This window comes from Homarus americanus, unplaced genomic scaffold (genome assembly GCF_018991925.1).
Source record: "Homarus americanus isolate GMGI-L3 unplaced genomic scaffold, GMGI_Hamer_2.0 scaffold51859, whole genome shotgun sequence".
Lineage (NCBI taxonomy): Eukaryota > Metazoa > Arthropoda > Malacostraca > Decapoda > Nephropidae > Homarus > Homarus americanus.
In genome coordinates, this window is record NW_024711292.1 from 2909482 (window position 1) to 2929012 (window position 19531).

The 19531-nt window shown below is 36.6% G+C and overlaps 1 protein-coding gene across 1 annotated transcript in view; it reads left to right on the forward strand.

Moving 5' to 3' along the window:
• The window catches only part of LOC121864652 (GPI inositol-deacylase-like), a 42788-nt gene extending 32206 nt beyond the window's left edge, over nt 1–10582 (forward strand). The window contains 5 exon segments of the mRNA XM_042363818.1: nt 42–212; nt 2326–2488; nt 2709–2896; nt 5218–5319; nt 6174–10582. Of these exon segments, the coding sequence (XP_042219752.1) occupies nt 42–212; nt 2326–2488; nt 2709–2896; nt 5218–5319; nt 6174–6474 (925 nt within the window). The 3' untranslated portion in view covers nt 6475–10582.
• The last annotated feature ends 8949 nt before the right edge of the window (nt 10583–19531 follow it).

Sequence of the window (19531 nt, forward strand, 5' to 3'; positions counted from 1 at the left end):
AAGTTTAGCATTATTAATGGTTGCTTTCTTGTTTCTTTCAGGAATCTGGAGATAATTGATGATATGGTAATTATGAGTAATAATGGAGAGGATTTGCCAGTCCTCCCAATATTGTTGTTCTTAGGAACGTTACCTCTTACATTAGCATTGGGTGCAGCTGCTTGGGGTCTGATCTTACTTAGTGGCAATGCAGCACATTCTTTTGTTGTAAGGTGAGTAGACGAGTTCCTGTATTATTGTTTGTTTTGGGAAAAATCATATGACTGATTGTTATCGACATTTCCAGTAAACCTTCAGGATTATGGACTAATTGGGGGAAGACCATGGTCACTAATGCTGAAAATCTGTTAAATTCGATTGACCAATAATTACTTTGAATTAAATGGGTTTGAAATACCAGATATTTCGAAATAGGAGGAGGTTTTATTACTTGCTATTGTATAAATTCAAAATGCAAGCTCAGGATAAAGTAGCATGTAACAAGTGTGGTTATGTGTAGAGCAATGCATAATATGTGATGATGGTTGTTTGAAGCTGAAGTTTTTCAAAAATCTTCAGCTTTGTCTGTTATTCTTCCAGTTAGTATTCATGCTGTGACAAACTATTGGACACCTCCTCGGGATAACGAACACTTGTTCATTATCCTGAGGGGGTGTCGGTTATAACTGGATTCTGTTATATACAGTGTCCGTCATACCAAGAGTTCCCTGTATTAATAAAGTGCTTTTAAAGAAGAGTCAAGATATTAGACTTAATATGGAGTGACATATTGAACTCTGAAGTTGTGCATCAGTTACCTTAGTATAAAAAAGGGGATTTATGTACATTCTCTCCTCGACTTACGACGGTCATTGTCGTTATATTAAAATATTTTACATTGTTTTCGAGTCTAGAAATTTCGTCGCAATGTCTAATTACTCCTTACGACAACTTCAGCTGGCACGCTGCCGCGTGTGTACAGCATCCACGTCGTATTCCGCTCAGTTTGTGTATTAAAAAGGTAAAAGTTTTACAAGTATTACCTGTCCCCTTGTACTATGTATTATTTTCATCAGTTCGACTTACGACCTGATCGTCGGAACGGAACCCCATCGTAAGTGGAGGAGAGACTATATATGTACAGTAAAAGGGGACCCGAATACTGTATACATGAATTTGCACTTATGTGGGGATCCCAGGAATATAACCTTCTCGTACTCTGAGTCCCTTAGTAATAATAATAATAAACCTTGTTGCAGCCGGTGGCTGAAAATATACAGACTTACATTTGATTTAGACATAATGCTATAATAGGCATTGAATATATTTACAGGGCTGTACAGTACATAAATCAGTTGTTTTTTATTTTAACAATAGATGGGATGGTGCTGTTCTTATATCTATCGGTGCGGGCTCTTATGGGCTGAATTTTGTTGTAGTAGCGGACTGCGCGAGGTGGGTGGGGGGCTGCCGGTGGCAGGTGGCGGCAATGACGAGAGTGGTGCATTAGTTGGCTGCCAAACCTTTCCAGTGCTTAGTGGTGGAGGTCTCTGAGGGATGGCATTTCCAGGGTGGAGAGAGCATTGGTGTAGCCGGAGTATTCTGCGCCGAGTATCTGCAGGCCCTTTTCTGTACCTTCTCTAGCTGACGTTGTTGGGTGGAGTTGAGAGAAGACGACCAGGCTGGTGACGCATACGATAGTTTGGGGAGAATAAGGCGTTGTAGATGGTCGTCAGCTCTGGCGTGGGTGTCCCAAGTGACTTAAGTCGTCGTAGCATGTAGAGACGGTACGAGGCTGCCTTGACTGTGTTATTTACACGGGCCTTCCAGTCAAGTTTGTTGTCTATAGTAACACCCAGGAGTTTGGCAGACTGCACCAGCTGGAGAGGATGGGCACCCACTGTGACTGCTGGGGCTTGCGCTGGAGTGGTGGCCGTATTGAAGTGCATGACTACGGTTTTGGTGTGGTTGATGGTGACCTTGTTCTCCGTGTGTTCTTCTGTGTGTGTGTAATAATAATAATAATAATAATTAACGGTTTATTGAAAGAGCTTGGCAGCCAGAAGGCTGAAAATATACAGTTACATATTTGGGGAATGGGTTACGAATTACAAATAATATACAAGTGTGTGTGTGTGTGTGTGCATGCAGGTACTGTACTCATTGTACCGCACATTGATAAGTTAGTAGATGTGGTCATTCGGCGATTGATATTTTTTTTTTAACAGGAACAGTATATACTGTACAAAGTTCTTTTTATGCAAGAAAACCAGTACTGTACTTGTACTGTGTTAAAAAAAACTGAGTGGTAACACAAATGCTAATGTTGATCCATTAACCTTTCAGGATATTGGGGCATTCTCTAGGTGGAACAGATATTGTTGCTGATCTAGCAGTGTCAGGACTTTCACGGGTGCCAATGCTAGTGGGTGTGGCACTCATTTCTCTGGCTTATTCTTCATGCGGCACACTGGCACTGAGTTTGGCTGGCATATTTTACTTCATAAAGGTAAGGGAATTTACTGATAAGGACAGTTGCTCTTATGCTAACCCAACCCAACCCCTGTACCAACAGTCAGTGTTAGGGTATTTAATCATTAGGTGAAATAAGCATAAGGACTAAAAAAAATTTTTTAAAATAATTAAAATGCTAAAATTACTCCTGTTGGTATTGCTGTAAAAAGTAAATTTGGAAAGCAATAGTTTCAAGAATTCCATTTTTCTATCAGGTGTTCAAACTGTATGAAGATTACATTGAGAAGATAGTATTGGGACTAATACCAGGTGTATCTGGTGATGGAAGCACCACAGATCGAGCTCTCTCAAGAGTACACTTCCATCTGACTCTCATGATGTTGGTGTTCCTTGTTACCGTCATCAACATACCTACTTTGATTATATGGAGCCGATTAATAAGGTTAGTTGTACGGGATTTTTATTTCGGACTTTCTTTGATCTTTTGTATTATAATATTGTGGTGAAGCGATGGAAGGATGTTAAAAATTGTGGTTAGTAAATAATTAATTGATCCTGGAAATCTAACTGTATAACTTGAATTAGGCCTACCGTAGTGTAACGAAGGGGGGCCTGTTTGTTTACCTTTATTTACTTTTTACTAATTTATATATTTCATATTTTATTCTTTCCTTTACTTCTTTTGCTTGAGAAGGGAGGGAGTGAGAGAGACTGGGAGACTGAGGGAGGAGAGTGTGAGTGGAGGGAGGAAGTTGTGGTCAGTGGTGGTATAGGCCTACAGTCGGTTCTCACACCAAGGGGAGGCCGAGAGGTGGATAGCTGTGGGGGGGGGACGAGATACAACACTTAACAGAGGGGAAATATGACAATACTTATTACTTAGGACTCACTGTATTAATGTATGATACCAAAGACATGCATGACAATGGTTTAGTCAACACGAGGGAATAGAAAACTAGATCACAACGGTTCTTCATTTATAAATGACGTTACTCAAATTGAACAGGTAAACTCTCAAAACAATAATCCTATCTTCCTAGCTAGCTACCCAGGGGTCATCCGACTCACAATACATTTCGGGAAATGGATCAAACCTAATAGGTACTCACATTATAGCTGCCATATGAGGAGACACTCACAACACAACCACACTTAACCCTGACCAAATACAGACTCTGCTTTTTCAAACTGCCTCAGCCCACAAAAGGATCCTATAACTTTCATGATATCACATCTCACGGCCTTCTCATTGGTTCCGGCAGGCCTAGGGCATTTCTATTGGCTCGAACTTGGCGGAAAACTCATGACATTGTTACACTAGGAGACCTGGGTATATTGCTCACCTACAGGAGTCTTCAGATTGGAAACCCAGTTGGACCCTGGATATTGAAAGCTAGTATCACTCAAACTATTAGGAGCACCCTCATCACAACCATACTCCTTAAAAAGAAGTATTTTTGGCAACAGTTGGCACTTATGGCTGAGGGTGATGAGTCGTGGTGCTGCAGTAGCTTGTAAACCTCATATTTCATTGAGAGAGAAACATGCATGTACTTGTCAATAAATCATCCATTACCACAACTTCTTTAATTGTTTTATGCATTTTTGAAGATGTTTCCTGTTTAGTGTTTTAATAAGATTTGAAAAATGGGTGTAGATACTTGTATACAGCTAGACCCCGACTTACGACCGTCGGGACTTACGACCTCCGCAGTTGTGACCATTTTTTTTTTTTTTTTCAAAATGACACATGCATTTTCTATACCGAAACGTTTCCAGTTAATGTAGTCTCCATGTATAATTAGAAAATTATGGGGGCCCCATGTGCATTCAGCTGACTACATTAAAAGTAAGTGCTCAGTCACACTGTATCCATTCCTCATTATTTATTACTTTCACTGTACTGTATCCATTCCTCATTATTTATTACTTTTACTGTACTGTATTTCATTGTAGATTTTTTATTAAAAATTTTTTTTTTTTTTTTTAATATCTATGTCGGACTTACGACCTGGATTTGGGTCCCTAGCCCCGTCGTAAGTCGGGGTCTAGCTGTATATACATATGGCTAGCTAATCCTGGGTAGTCTGTAGTGGTGGGGAGTCAGTTGATGAACAGTCGTCAGAAGGAGATTATGCACATGCCAGTCAATTGTACTATTTTATATTGAATTTCACACATGTTTTTATGCAGTTCCTTTAATGTTTATTAATTTGTAGGTGTTTCTTAAAAAAATCCTTTTGGGTGGCATGGCTGCAAGAATAACACAAAATTGTTTGGAGGACAACTGTATGGGTAAAAATATAAAATTAACTTGAAATATTCCATTAGTGAGGGTTCAGTGTACAAAAGTATTCTTATAATCTATAACCACTCAACTACTACAGTTATTTTCTGTATTTTTTATGTCATCTGACAAGCTTTTAGTAGAATGCTTAGTATTTTATCCTCTCCATGTTTAAACATTTGTATCCTTGTACAGGTACCATCCACTCAGAGCTTTTCCTTTGCCAATAAGTGGGGTATGCTTTGCGTATATCGAATATGGATGTTAAAACATCAGTTGCGAATAAGTAGGGTTGCAAATAGCGAGGTATTCCTGTACCAGATAATCCTCAATCTAGCCCTACATAATTTGTAAATTTTAGTTCCAATAGGTATTCCATTATTGCTTATAATGGTTTTTATTTTCATCATGATGAGAATGAATTATAAAAAGTTATGAAAAGTTATCTGTACTGCAGTGGAGTTATCTATTTACAGGAACAACCTACAGCTTTCAGAAGACCCAACACTGATGGTAACAGTTGCCATTCTAGTCACTCTTTGTTTCCTGTGGCAGAAGAAGCTTCCACAAGCCAAAAGGTAATTTTGAGTATTGTAATGTTATTCTACACATGTTTGAATTCTTCTATGAAAATATCAGTTTCTCACTGTTGACTAACCATCTTAACAGAGCAATCACTTGGACTGTGTAACTTGTAGTTGTATTTGTTTGTCTTTGTTCTCTTCGATAAATTCCTAAACTATACTACTATAGTTATTATTGTTAGTACTCCCAGAATAACAATATCTGTACTGTATGTGAGTGCAATTTGAAGTCTTTTTCTATTATAGAGGGTCACTTTTATGACTAGGTCTCTTCCCCAATAGGGGAGGGAAGATGGGAAGACTTACAGGGTGATTACAGTATAATGGAAGTTGTTCTTCTTAAGTCCAGAGCTAGAGTCTCTGTCCTGCTGACAGCAGTTTTAAGCATTTGGTTAACTGGGGACTCGCTGGGTATTTCTTAGACTCACGAACTACCTCTTTCCTTCTATTGGCTAATTGTATATTTCTTGATTTGTGGCTGGTCATTGTAAATGCTGCCTCTCTAAAGAGCTCACATTACTCTACTTACATTCTCATGGGTCATCTTACATTTGGTCATCATAATTTCACAGTACTATTACAGCTTTGACAGCTTTTCCATTACAATACAGTACATGGCTTGGTCGTGAATCATTGAGACGGGAGTCAAGTGCAGTAATATGAACAAGTAGACATTTATATATAATTTTGCTGAAGTAAACTGGAAATGGCAGTTGGTATAATAGCAACCAACATGAAAAGGGAACAGAGAGTAAATTTATTAAAACAAAGTAAAAATCATCTACCGCAGAGTGACTGGAAAAATAAACCATCGACAGCGAGTTAATATTTGTTTGTGTTATTTTCAGAAAATACTACAAAGAACTATCATACATAATACACTCCATAGCAGTTATTGCACTCCTGTTTGGCAGCGTGCACATATATCGTGTATCTTATCTCGTGGTGGGAGCCCTGGCTTTAGTTGCTTTTCATCAAATTGTGGCTCCTACACCTGAGGATATCCAAGAACAAGATCATGACTCACCAAGCAGAAGTAGCCAGCCATACATGGCTCAGGTAGGAACTGAAGATGCTACAGCTTCTAATGGTAGTCACTCGGAAACAAGCACACCTGGTTCTGACCTCTCACATGATACTGTGGGGTGAGGCAATGAGTTGGACTGAGGTATGGAGCTCATGTGTACTTACGGAGGAGCAAAAAGTCTATGCTATGACATTAGGTATATGAATTTGCTATTACATTTAGTTATCTGAAGTTGTACTTAATTTAATTTCAATATTGCTCATCATGACTTGCGTCTAAAAATTTTACAGTGAGATGATAGTGAATGAATACTAAATAATATATACAGGAGTGCTTCGCTTTATAAAAGGAATATATGTTTCTGAAAAAACCTTTTGTAAATTGAAGCCATTTTCCCATTGATAATGTTTCTATGAGAAAAAAAGTCCCTCAAATGTCAAAATTCAAATTTTTTAGCAATTTTTGTGGGAAACATTAAAGCTATCCCTCGATATACAAGTGGTTAGGTTCCAAGAAAACCATTCATTAGGTGAATTTTCGTATCTCGAATAGAAGAACATATGGAAAAAATAGGGTTCAGTTCCCCAATGACAAAAATAACCCAATATTATAACCTAAAAAACAAAATTGATTTACAAACAAGAAAAAAAACCTACCTAACAAATGATAAATGGTGCACAAGTACTTTAATTTACTACATAACACACTAAAACATTAATAAAATACTATCTAGATGAAAATATGCAGTAAAACTATTTAGGAAAAGCTTATCAAAGTTTAACACAGCTGCCAGTGGTGCCATTTGCATAGATGCTGTCTGCTTCAAGCGTTACCATAGCAACGCAGCCCGGCTGCCTCTGCCGCCGCTTAGCAATGCTTCCCCTCCCGCTTTCACACGCAAAGAAATATTTATGCCCTGTATGTTTTTTACTTTGATTGCTATTTCTTTTACTTTTGCACATTATGTATGTAGATTGTGTGTGCATGTAACCAGTTAAAAAAAAAAGGGTGAAGAAAGTCAAGTTTATCTATCCAAAACTACGAGTTGAAATATAAGCATGACATCCTGCTAACTCTCTCTGCTGCACAAAGAAATGTTTATTACTTTTATATTTTTGACCTTATGATAATATCAGTATATTTTTTATTTATATTTTGCACATTTTGTATTCAGGATTGTGTGTGCATTAACTGAATGAAAAAATATGAAGAAAGGAATGTTTACTGTATACAGTACTGTGTACTCGAAATTACAAGTTGAAAAATAACCATCACAAAACTCCTACTTCAGCCTGGTAGGGAGAGAGTTTGGGGGATGTGGCCGCCTCAGCTGACTTGAATTTTTGTCAGGACCCAAATTCATATAAGCTTTCGTAACACGAAAAAGAGGTGCTAATTTAGGAAATTTGTATAAACGAATTTTTGTATCTCAACCATTCGTATATCAAGGGATACCTGTACTTCTAAGAATAAGTACTAATCATAATAACATTAATAAAGAAGTACACTACAGTATCAAGTTTATTTAATCTATATTAGAATATATTTCACTTTTGGGAAACTGTAGGTGGTCGATGTTAAGGGTGATGGTGTGGCAGGATCGTGGTAGATGGGGCTACTCGGAGGATGATGGTGTGGGAGCTGGAACATCGCCTCACCATCACCACCACCTTCATGTAACATAACTGTTTATGCATATATAAGCATAGAAATGTTCCCACACACTAGCCTGCACCACAGTACACTACTTACTGTCCGTTTTCAGCACGGGATGCTCTCAGATGCGTTTGTCAGACAGACTCAGCCTCTTCCGATGCTGCAAAACAAAGTTTTTTTGTTTTTCATAAAAGCAGGGTTTTCAATAATATACCAAAGCACGAACAAAAAAATGTATTAGGGAATTTTTTTTAATCAAGGTTTTGTTAATCGAAGTACTCCTGTTTAAATGCTAAGTTATTAATATTTGTGCAGCTGGTGGTTCCGGTATGACCTCTTTCTTTCAGTTTGTTTTATTCTTTTGCATCTTATGTTTACTAAACTTTATCATTGCACTATTGGTTAAGAAACCCAAATAAAGACATTTAGATTTGTGACATTTGATTTCTCATAACTTAAATGATTACTTTCTAAAGGTATTTCTACACTGTGAAGTGAGAATATTACTTAATTATAGTACTGTATGTTATCAGGTATGTGCCCGTATATAGTGTTAAGACAAAGAATGTACGGTACTGTATGTAAATTTTGTATAGGAATTTAGCTTTTTGGTGAAATGTATCGAAGACTAGAAGGGTATTTTTAAGTTATAAACTCTTGATTTTCTTCATGTAATATTGTTAGTACAAAGTTAAACAAAGATTTTTGTTACATTGAAACTTGGGTGCAGCTAGATGATATGAGAGTAACATTATACAGTACCTGTTTTGGAGAGTTTTACTTCATTAACTGGTGTGAATAAGTTTTTATTATTATTGTTGTTATTGTAATTATTAATAATATTATTATTATTATTGTCATCTTTGGGTGCCGGTATACAATATGAGATACAGCTTTGAAGACCAGCACTCAAACTCCAAAGCAATGTATCAGGAGGATTAATGTACAGTAATTAGTTTTGTATGGTGTCACATGGGTAAATACTTTCATGTATATCTAGAAAATAGGCTTTGAATATTAACTTATATTAGTTTTATAATTAGAAAAATACATGTACAGTATACTGCACTGTATACAGAAATGATTATACAATGTAATATAATACCATGTGTGTAGATTTTTAGGGACATATTCTTGCATACAAAAGTTTGATGAGTGTCTTAATATGCCAGTACAGTAATGCACTGCAGGATCTCGGGTTTGGGTTCCTGGAGACCTTGTGAACATGATTTACTTAGGACTTAATTGGGACGATAATATTCCTGAAACCACCACCAGCCATCCACATTCCTTCCCCACCTCATCCCCTTCTAAGTTATAATTATGTTGCCAGCACATTTTTGCCTCATTCACTTTACCACTACAACACTTCACATTTTCTATTTTAACATGAAATACAAATGAAACACGCTTATATAAAATTAACTTTCACCTTTACACAGTATTATGTAACTTCCCTTCCACCATCACCAGTCATATGTACACAGCACATTGATGCCTCACCTTCTCTCTATCACTTCAACACATCACATTCTAGAATCATATAATATATATTCCAAACATACTGTACAGTATGAAATTAATATTCACCTTTATGCTGATAGCTAAATCACACTGAACACAGTAAATATAGGCAACATAAATGTAACCAAGAAATGTAAACATTAAGGTGAGCATGGTTATAGCTCGGTGTCACATAACAAAAAGCATGAGAACGTAAGGATCAAAGGAAATTTATCACACATGCGGTCATACACTAGCCTCACTGTATGGGTACAGGTATGTGAAAGTCAAAATACTTACAAAATAGAAAAGAAAAAATCCACAATGACAGAAAACTTACAAATGGGTGCCAGTATTATTTGAGGATTAAATGAAACCTTTGCTGGATATGGCCACTTTGTCCAATACTGATGGTAATCGTGTAAATTTTAAAGTGACTAACTGTATTCTGTACACCCAAACCTTGACATTCTCAGGGCTCTACCCTATTCAAATTATCAGATGATACTGCTCTTATCACAGATAGTGAAGAGGCATTACAAAAACTGGTTAACAAATTAGTGGAAAGAGGTGAAGAATATGGGTTAAGAGTTTAATGTTGTAAAGACGAAACTAATGGTTGTATTCAAATTGGAAATAAATCCTAAATTAAGAATTATGATAGGCAACAAACTTAACAAATAGATAATTTTATGTATTTGGGAAGTAACCTTAATGTATTGGTAGATGTGCGAAAGAAATTAAAACAAGTATAGGTCAAGCAAAAAACAGCATGTAATAATAACCTAAAAGACCTCATAAAAAGGGACATTCACTTAAATTTAAGAAAAATTCTGCTGAAATGCTATACTGTACTGTATACTGTATTTGGTCAGGTCTGTTGCATGGGTCAGAAGCGTGGACAATTTCAGCAGACACCAGAAAAGTTAGAGGCCTTTGAAATGTGATGTTACAGGAGAATGTTAAAAATGAGTTACACCGACAGGAAAACAAATGAAGAAGCACTAAGATTGGCAAAAACTTAGAGAAATACTTGAAATTAAAAAAAAAAAGTAAAATGAGATACTTTGGTCATATACTTTAGGGATGAGGGAATGATAACAGAAATATTAATGGGCAAAGTTGAAGATTGGAGCGCCAGAGGAAAGAAGAGACAGGTGGATGAATGAATTTAAAAACTGGGTCCCCAAAGAGATGCAAAATCTTGGAGGATTGGTAAAAATGGTCCAAAAACATTTAGTGTGGAGGACTGTGGTCATCAACCCTCATATATGAGGACATTACTTTGAGTGATTGATTGACCTCACTTATTAGAATTTCTCTTCGCCCCCTTTGCCGTAAGAAATACTGCTTGACATTAGTTAACTGTACAGTACTCTACTCCTCATTCTCCACTTTATTTGTCCCACCCAACAGTAGATTTATCCCCGCTCAGCCCATTTGATAATAATTGTTACTTTGTTTTGCAATGATAGTTGTTACATGGTTTCATATTGTACCACATCAACGTTTTGTGGGCTGACCAGTGCATACTTGATCTTCACTGTAGCTACATTGATTTAAGAGGACCCAAGACACAAATCATGGTGTCAGCTGTGAACTTTAACTCGGATTTCTTTATTACTACAATACTGTATAAATTTAAGGGTCACTAATGGCATTGATTTCCCAGTCTTAGAACACCACTTTATTTTCCCTTTAAGATTATAAATAAGTTACAATGTCATATATATTGCAACAACAGTCAAGACATTTCCTTATTGTAGTAGAGGTTTACTGTGGATGCTGGAGGCTTTTCCTCAGCTCATGTGGATAGTAAATAAAATACAGGTTGACAATCCCTTATCCAAAATCCTTGGGGCCAGATACATTTCGGTTTTTGGAATTTTTCGGTTATCAGAATGTTTTTTTTTTTTACAGGGATCAGCCCACCCCGGCACAGGTCACTGACCCACATTGGGGCCTGGGGGCTAAGATATAATAATAATAATAATTATAATAATAATAATTCTTCATAGGTCTAGGTCGTGCTTCTCACTTTTGATCTTTTTTTCATTCTTGTATTTCTTTATTATTATTATTTTTTTATTACAGTATTATTATTATTATTATTATTGTTATTATTCTTATTTTATTTTTGTGTATTTTTATTAAAATTTTTATTTACTATGAATAATTATTATTATTACTGTACTGTATTATCATTATTATTATAATTATTATTACTATTACTATTACATTTTTACCCCCCCCAGGCCCCGATGTGGGTCAGTGACCTGTGCCCGGGTGGGCTAATACCAAAAAAAAAAAAACTTTCGGTTTTTCAGAGCTTTTCAGTTTTTGGAATTTCGGATAAAGGGTTGTCAACCTGTACTGTGTAAATACCTCTACTGTATCCATGATTATAATTACAGAAGGACTGTATATCCACCTTTCTTCTATCTTGGATTTTCTCTGAAATCTAAGTTACAGCAACCATAACACTACACACACATAAAGTGATGGCTCAAATAATTATGCAGAATTACAGTATATTCCTGTATTGTGCTTGTGTGAGAGAGTAATGTTTTAATTATTTTATAGAATTTAAAACTTCATTCAGTATATATTTTTTTTTATAGAATTAATTTAATGCAGTGTTGACAAGAAGTGTCATTCAGTAAAATTTATATACTTTTGCATTAAGCTGATCACAGTTTATCAGTACAATTGACACCTTGCTATTCATGGGGGTTAGGTTCCCTGTACCCCAGAGAATTGTCAAAATCTGTGATTAGCAGCCATAGTAGTGTATGTTTGAGATACTTGAGTCACCCATAAACACAACTGTACTCTGTATACTGTGTAGTATTTCAGGATGTTTTTCTTTAAATACACGTACAGTACTGTACTCGTACATTCGTGAAAAGCATTAATAAAACAATGAAATATATTTACTTACAACAATATACAGGCATACCCCGCGTTACGGAAGGGTTGCGTCCCTGGAAAATTGACCTTATCGCACAATTCCATAATGTGAAACCTATTTTCCCATTGATTTCCATTATAAAACTGGAGATGCGTTCCTAAGGAATTTTTTTCGGCCCCAAAAAAGTAATTCAAGCACTTTTATGAATGAAAAAATCATTTATAAACACATACAATACAGTACATTAAATAATTTATGATATACCTTCTTAAAACATCAAGTTTAATATCCAATGTAATGCCTTTGTGGCTTCTTTTTGCACTACTGTGGTCACTTCCACTTGATGGCCTCTTTCCAGTTATCTTGAATAAGGGTAATGCACTGTACTGTACTTACTGTATGTTTGTAAAAGTTAAATCCAACTCCTGGGGCGAGAAACATGGACTGACTCCGCATGGCGACGCCACGCTTGGCGGTAGCAAACACTAAGAAATCCACACCAAACAAATTATAAATTTTAACAAAAAAATTTATTTTTATAGTGATTTTTTTTTAATTGTTAAAATTTACCCCAATTTCCATAAGGGCGGATTTACGGGCCATATCGCGAAATTATTGGTCATAATTTACAGATTCCGTAAGAGCGAAATTCCGCAACCCGGGGTTCCGTAATGTGGGGGATGCCTGTACAATACATTACGTACTGTACTATACTGTAAAGATATACGGAACCAGTTTGTATGTTATGTTTGAGATACTTGAGTCGCCCATAAACACAATTGTATATATTTCAGAATGTTTTCTTTAAATACACATAAAATGGTAAACAACATTAATGAAACACTGAAGTGATAAAATATACTACACAGTAAGTATAAAATAAGAAAAAATTAAGTGGAAAGGGAATTGTGTGTGACGAAGTATGGCGGGCGGCTGGGCCAGACCAACAGAAATTTCCCACTTCTTTATAACAATAGTATACAGTACAATTTCACCATAATTCCCATATTATTTAGGTTCATTTGGTGCCAGGTTAATAAAACAACATAAAATAATCCATTTTCCTGGGGAAAAAATCCCACACTTAACCTCAGATGAGTTATTGTTTGTTTACAATTGCGAACATCTGAGCTCCCTGGTGTTTACCTGTCTGTTATTTATTTATAAATCTATTTATTTAATGGTGTCACCCAGAGGATTATTATGAGAAGGGGAGGAGCTGCTGTTTATGTAATATAGAACTACTCTTTTGTTTCTCCAACCAATATATTGTATATATGTATTTTATTTTTATTTTTCTATGCATTTATTATTATTATTATTTATTTATTTATTATTATTATTTTTTTTTGGGGGGGGGGTGAACCATGTATAGGGGAACTGTAAAACTGCAAATGACAAAGGTCTACTACCTTCAGTGTTAGCAATAATAAGTGCATATATTATTAATTTGAGTCCATGCAGTACTGGAATTAACAAAGGTATTTTGGGTAGTAATTTAAGGATAATTATTTTAGCCGCATTAAAGTTTTGTGTATGGGGATTGTAAACGTGTACCAGTATGTATTTTAAAATATACAAATTACAAGAGGATCTTAAGAATAGGACTTTGAAGAAGCTGTGCTGTCAATGTTTCAATATCTTCATTGATGTTCATAGTCTTATGTAATCAGTAAGTGATCAGTAAATGGATTCTTGCATTTAGAGCGGAGGTGCTACATCAGTATTTCTGGACATTGAGTATATGTGTAAATTCAGTATGGGATTAAGCCTACTTTTCAAGTTTTAGATAGTTTATATTTTAGTATGTACGTACATTATTTTTAAATTAGGACATTTTGAACTTCATCATGGTTTGGGGGTGTTATTTTGGTTTCTGTAAAAATTATTTATACAGATAATGACATTACATGATCAATACCTGTACAGTACTTCACATGAATATTTATCATCACCATGAAATGCAGAACTCCAAATTCAAAGTTACAGCTGAAGGTCAAGTTTAGCAATGGGTTTATTATATAACATTGTTCTACTTGTTTTGTGTTTGTACCTGTTTGTATACTTAAAACTGCCACACATCAAATTATGTGTGTGATAGAAGTTTTTGGTATATGACAGAAATGTTGACATTTTATGAACATTATAGTATGATGTTTACAGGCTTCTATATAAGAACTTGATTATTAATTATGTACCCATTAGTTATGGGAGATAATGGTAAGAACAGGGCATCTGAATCTAACTTACATGGACTCAGGTGGTGTCACTCTGCTCTAAACCCATAACTCACAGGTTTGATCCCCATATGCAGGCTACATTGACGGGGCATTAGTCTGTAGTGGTGTGCACCGAGTTGACTATCGGAGAAATCATTGCCATAGGTTAAGCCTGGTGGAATGGTGGATGCCCCCCCACAATTTTTGGGAAATGACATAAAGGTTGTTAACTTTCTACAACTTATAACCAGATGATGTAATATTGTTAAGTATTTTATTAACATTGTTAAATATGTAAGGGTCAATGGACAATCACTGTGATCTTACTTAGTCTATAATGCAATTACATGTGTATGTGTGTTGATAATGTGTATATGAATCAGTATTGGGTGGGAAAGAGTAGTCATCCTGTGGTTCATGTTTACATTGAGAACATTTGTTTTTATGATGACGAACTGAATGTGGCCAGTTTGTGCTTCTAAACCTTGAAGATCATTTGTGCTTTGTGGGATGATGTAATTGTTGATACTGTACATTTAATTAAATACTGTAAGACTGTGATCTGTTTACATGCTTTTAACTAGAAACTTTATTTATAATAGTGTACACTATCAAGATTATTTGATTCTCTTTGTAAGGAGAATTGGCTGTTGAATGATTTATATAATTTTGTGATGCTTTTAACTTTTTGCTAGATATGTGTTAAATGTTAACTGTCAATATTATCTTAACTTTGAAAGTTTGTAACTACATGTACAGTACAGTATTTAAGTGATGATATTTTGTATGTAAATCAATGCATGGGTTGGTGCGTGCAGCTTAATTGTGATAAGGAAAATAAACTTTTTGTATAATGAAAAAGAGATTGGTCTCAAGAAATATATACAATCACTTAGAAATGTAAATAATTAAATTGATGAAGTTGGGTGCCTAGAATCCCATAGTAAGGATTAGGATAAACAAATAATAAAACCACATTTACAATTTCATTGTTATCCAGTAAAGCAAAAGTGAGTCAAGTGGATTTTCATAAGGTACAAATGAAAATTAAATAGATGCCACTCAAGTTTAGATGTACAGTATTTGAGGTTTAGAGTCGAGATAAATGCTTGTTGGTATAAAGATATCACAAAGCTTAAATGATTAAGGCATATGGTATTAAAAGAGGTTCCAGCACAAGAATTTTGTATGTGTAGCACCTCAGCAGCTTGAGATTTTCTCAGCCATTTTTACTGAACAAGGGGAATTTATGTGTGCGGAATATTTTGCAAGTGGCTGCTGCCCACTCACTCGTAAGGAATTCCCAGAGAGAATGAAAGATCAGATAAATGTTGCATGAATAGAGATGTTATGGATGAAGTGGAGGGTTTTAGGTATCTGAGAGTGGATTGTCTGAAGATGGAGAGATGGTTTTAACCACAGATTAGTGGAAGGAAAGAAAGTAATACTTTAGATGGATTGAGAAATGCTGGCCTTTGGTATATTTTCAGCCTTCTGGCTGCCAAGCTCTTTCAATAAACCGTTAATTATTTTATTATTACTGTATTATTATTTGTGGTACAACAGTGGTGCATTTATCTCTCGCCATTATGTCCTAGGTTCAATCTTGAGTCAGTAGTATACTGTGATCCACTTCAACATAACTTATATTTTTTGGGCACTCCACTTTCATCCTGTACAAACACTGTACTCATAGAGACAGATAGAAATATATACAGTAGACATAAAGACATACAAAAATCACAGACAGACATAAAGTATAACATCACTGGTCTCGGGTTTTTGCCCAAGACTTTTTATGATCACAAATTTATTTTTTATATAAATTTTAATGTACAGTCAACTACTAAAGTCTGTTCACCTCTCCCCCTGAACCACGAACTTCCAAGAGATTCAGACTCGTGAACCCGAAGCATTTATGAAGAGAATAATGTATCGGTCTTCTGCTTCGGGTTCATGAGTTTGAATCTCTCGGGGGTTCTTGGTTCAGGGGGAGAGGTGAATGGAGGAGTTTAGTTATTGACTGTACTAAGTATGTTGTTGTTTTAGAAAGGAAAGTACCTGGATAGGATAAACAAGCATGATGTAACATGACCTCAAGAAGAAATAAAAAGTTGAAGTGTGTATATTTAATCACACATACAGTATTTACACGGTGAATTTAAAAACAATACCTCCACCACCACCACCTCTCTATCTGTCTGTCCACCACCTGCCTTTGTTCCCTATCCACCTGTCTGTCCCTCGCCACTTGTCCATTACCACCACCTGCCTACCTGCCTTTGTTCCCTTGCCACCTGCCACCACCTGTCATGGGTACACCAAATCCAACACAATTTCCATTTCCCTTCAATCTTTGACTTGCGTATCCCAGTTCAGAAAACACAAGACACACTTACCCATAACACCTGGAGCACGGTACAGCATTTACAACAAAATACAGTGTCTACAACAGGTACAGTATTTGAAGCAGTGCAGCATCTACGGCAGGGTACAGTATCTAAAGCAGGGCACAACATCTCCAGCAGGAGGGTAAAGCATCTACAACAGCAGGGTACAGCATCTACTGCAGTGAGGAGTGTGTGTTCAGCAGTCGTGGATATAATGGTGTCTTAAAGTTATAGACGCCAGAATCTCTCCTACTCTGATGATGACTGGCAACACTGATAGACCCCAGAGCCATGATTTCACTCTGGTGGTGGTGGTAGTATAGTAGTGACGGTAGTACATTAATGATGGTGGCGGTAGTATAGTACTGGTGGTGGTGGTAATTATTGTTTGTCCATTTGCAGTCTGTTTAGGCCTGTGCATATTTTTATTTATCTCTTGCTTGACATACTGGATCTATTGATCTCTCTCTCCTTATAGGGAAGGAGGAAGGAAGAGAAAGGACAAAATGAAGACAAAAAGAACAGGAGTGAGAGTAGTAGGATAAACGGGATAGGGGTTGGAAGGAGAAGAGAAGAGATAAAATAAGGGTGGTGGACGGATAGATAGGAGAGGGAAGGAAGGTCATTAGTATTCCCTCCTCCTCACACACTATACAGGGTCAATGGTCAAAGAGAGAGGGAGGGGTGAAGGGGGGGATGGACTTGCGGCTGGGGTTTTGATTAAGCTTCCTAAGCGTTGAGGAGTTTTTATTTTATTGACTTCTTTATTCGATTTATTGATTTTTTTAAATTTAATTTTTATTGTGTTCATTTAGCATCTCTTATTTTCCTACTTGTGTATTACCCATCTCTTTAAATCTAGCATTAGTATGATTTACCTCTGTGTGTGTGTTTCTGTCTTTTTTGTGTCCCTCTCGCCATCTGTCTTTGTTTCTGTCTATCCACACTCAAAGAAAAGAGTGATTAGGGAGACAAGACAGTCAAGTATAGATACACAGACAGGCATATAGACAGGTATACCTGTAGATACACAAACTGACAGATAAAGAGGGAAGTGGGATGGGATTGTTGAAGTCAAGGATGGGGGGTGGGGGGTGAAAATGACAAATAAAACGTGTATATAAAGTTATTAAAAATAGTGTAAACGTAGTACAGTATTGTATTTTTTTTTTTTTACGGGTATTAATCCACCCTCGGACAGGTCACTGACCCACACCAATGGCATGGGGGGTGAAAGTATAATAATAATAAAACAAAAGAATAAAATAGCCTTAATAATACACAATAGTTTTTCTTACTGACAGGAGGAAGACGAAGTGGGATGGTTTTCTCAAAGGTGTGACAGGTGAACCGTGACCTTGTGTGTTGTGTCATACAGGTTGGGGGATTAACGTGAGGTGTGGGTGACGTTTTAGTGCACGTTGCTAACATTCACGCTCATTTACTGCTTTCATCAAGTCTAACACACACACACACAGTTGCTTCTATATCTACCCAGCTGGCTGTCACTACTACTGTGTATATATATTATATATATATATATTATATATATATATATATATATATATATATATATATATATATATATATATATATATATATATATATATATATATATATATATATATATATATGTATATATATATATATATATGTATATATATATATAGTATATATATATATGTATGTATGTATGTATGTATGTATGTATGTATGTATGTTGTGTTGTCAATAGTACGAGAAACAAGTGAGATCCTGTAATTGTGTATAAATGAGGCAGAAAGTCAGATCAGCAACCTGGGACTTGGTCACAATTTTCATGATGCTGTGGGGTACGGTAGTTTGGTTCACACTCTGGATGGGATGGAGAAAGGAAACTCACAATGTGCTCTCTGTATACATGTTATATTGGATGTACAATGCAACTTGGTGCTGGGAAGTGGCAGTGCGGTTACAAGCGTAATGTAGAGAGGGCTGGTTGGTGAGGATGCTCAGAGGAGGACAGCTTGTGGGTCGCCATGCTCGCCGGCGGGAGCGAGGGCCGCCAGGCAGCGGCTGAGGAGGTGGTGTAGCTTGCTGCGGCTGTAGCTAGAAGAAGAGGGTGGTCACCACAAGGTCAGGTCTTTTATAGCGGAGGTAGGCGTGGCTTAATAGTTGACCTCCGCTATGTAAGGCGGCGCTGGTTGACCTAGACCACGAGGCATACACTGGGGAATTCGCGGGGTCGGCTACTCGGCGACAAACAGCGTGTGTTTTCTCCCCTACAATACTCCCTCCTTCCCTCCAGGCGGTGTAGGAGACTTGTTGTCTGCAGGGGTGCATGGCACATGTGAGGCAGAACGGGCGGTGCATGCCACATGAGAGCCAGAACGGCGAGGGCGTGGATGAGCCGGCCGCTAGAGGAGACAACTGTCTAGATACACTATCTGTAGGAGTAGAGAGGGAGAAAAAGGGTGTGTGGAGGCGATGAATGTTGTGCTTCCCTCACTGCAGGTACAGA